The following is a 2,048-nucleotide window of genomic DNA, read 5'->3' as shown; positions in this document are numbered from 1 at the left end:
CCAATGAGATTGTGAACTCTTTCTCGGCTCCTGCGTGCACATGAAAACATACAACCCCGATAATTCTCCTCCCTCAATCATGGTAATCCCACCGCTGAGTGTTGAGGACGGAGATGGAGAGGTGGGTGAGGGTATGGACGGTAAATCCACCGCCGGTGAAGACTGGGTGGTCAGCAAAAGATTGGATAACTGGCAAGAACTAAGTGGTCAAAGTTGAATTGAATGACGAGTCACATAATGTAATTTACAATTATTTAAATATAATTTGATTATAAGCTAAAATAATATCACATCCTTTAAAATTATTACATTAATATATTTTGATTATATCCATCTAGAAATACCAAAAACATTTCTTTTAAAGGGTCACGAAACGCCCCTTTCTCATCGACCGGTTCTTTATCCATGTCATATTGCAAACTCATCTGCAGGCCCACCCACAAACCCCAATAGTTTAGTTCAATGTCAATTTCAATAACAAATACAATTATTTATAATTAATAATGATAGAAATCAATTTTATAATCACGTATTAATCAGAATTCAGACTTGATATATTTCTTAAGATAATATGACAAAAATCAACAAATTTATCATTCATGGATGATTTAGTGTGAAATAATACATATATATATTTTCTTTAAACATATCAACAAGAAATGAAAAAAAGAAAAAGGAACACTTGCAAGCTCGATTTCACATGGAGGTAGAACCAACCCAAGAAGCATTATTAGTATACAAACGACAACAAACCTCAATAATTGGCATCCCTAACACCTCATCCACCACTCCATCACGCCACGTGTCCCTCAATGCTTCATTCAACCGTTGGATGAAACCCTTCTTATACTTCTCACAATAATGCAGCACACGTGCCACATGAGTAGGGTCCTTACCCTCCCACCACCAGCCCCCACCACGAGCCTCCTCACATTCCGGTATGCTCCCGCCGTCCGCCACCCCCTCACGGCGAAAACCGGCCATCTCCGCCACATACTCGACCATGCCATCGACAAGCCCTTGTGGGGCCCCGTCCCACAGCCAAACCCTAGCCATGCCACGAAGAATTGCACCCACTATAGCCATTTTATCGTACCCTTTGTCTTCGAGTAACATGGGAGTGATCTCAATGACATAGCAGTTGGAACTTTTTCCAACACTGTAGACGGCGACGGTGGTATTGAGATTCCGGCGAGGTAGGCGAAGTGTGATGGTATCTATGTTTTTTTTTGGGTAAACATTATTATTAGGGTAAAGGAAGTGTTCCACGTAGGAGCTTGTGTTGAGGATAATGCGAGTGGCTTTGTCGTTGGAGACATAGGAGAGAGCGAAACGACGTCCTGCGATGGAATCTTTGGCGTCGTTTACTATTGAAATGTTGAAGGTTTTGGATGCTTCGTAGTTGGCCCATATTGAGATTATGGCTATTACGAGAATCGAGAGGATTCGGACGATGATGTTGTTGGTGGTGTCTGAGGATAAATGTTTGAGATTGTGATGATGGTGTTGATGGAGTGAAAGGGAAGGGGAGAGAGTGGAATAGTGGGGTATGAGTGGTTGGAGGAGAAAGGGTTCATCTTCCTCATCCATTAATCTGAGGAAGCAATTTGAAGCAAGAGATGATGCATTTGATTATTTGCATATATGGGTTGTAATATAAAGTTTCATGATTTAAGTTTTTGGATTAGCTTTTAAAAATTCTTATTTTTATGATGTCTTAAGGTTAACGTGGTAGTTGTGGTTTGAAAAGTTTGTGTAAGTCCATATATATTTTTTAACTTTGTCGTTATATGAAAAACAATATATTTTTATGTAATTCCTAAAATTTAATTGAAATGCGTATTATTGTGTTGCTATTTTTTTTTTATTGAGAATTAAATACTAATCCTTCAAGGTATGGAAATGTAGTTAAGAAACTAATATTTCTGGATAAATATTCTTTCGTACACACGAACATGGATACAAAAAGTATTTCTATATGTCAACTATATCATATCATACTTTGATTATTTAAATGGTTTTCATAATATGAATAAGGAAAATGTTTT

At 37.9% G+C, this 2,048-nt stretch overlaps 1 protein-coding gene across 1 annotated transcript; it reads right to left on the bottom strand.

Moving 5' to 3' along the window:
* Nucleotides 1-572: 572 nt before the first annotated feature.
* Nucleotides 573-1,746, bottom strand: LOC114187460 (Plant basic secretory protein (BSP) family protein). Its single transcript, XM_028075721.2, has one exon. The coding sequence runs from the start codon at nt 1,588-1,590 to the stop codon at nt 697-699; it is 894 nt and encodes a 297-aa protein (XP_027931522.1). The 5' UTR covers nt 1,591-1,746; the 3' UTR covers nt 573-696.
* Between the last annotated feature and the right edge of the window lie 302 nt (nt 1,747-2,048).

The sequence above is a fragment of the Vigna unguiculata genome, chromosome 6 (genome assembly GCF_037176805.1).
Source record: "Vigna unguiculata cultivar grain cowpea cultivar isolate G323 ecotype 2 chromosome 6, ASM3717680v1, whole genome shotgun sequence".
NCBI lineage: Eukaryota > Viridiplantae > Streptophyta > Magnoliopsida > Fabales > Fabaceae > Vigna > Vigna unguiculata.
Note: the sequence above shows the minus strand (reverse complement) of the source record. Positions and strands in the feature narration are given on the sequence as shown.

Bases quoted from the DNA above. Each gene is read 5' to 3' on its own strand.
- LOC114187460 (XM_028075721.2), bottom strand. From the start codon at position 1,590: ATGGATGAGGAAGATGAACCCTTTCTCCTCCAACCACTCATACCCCAC.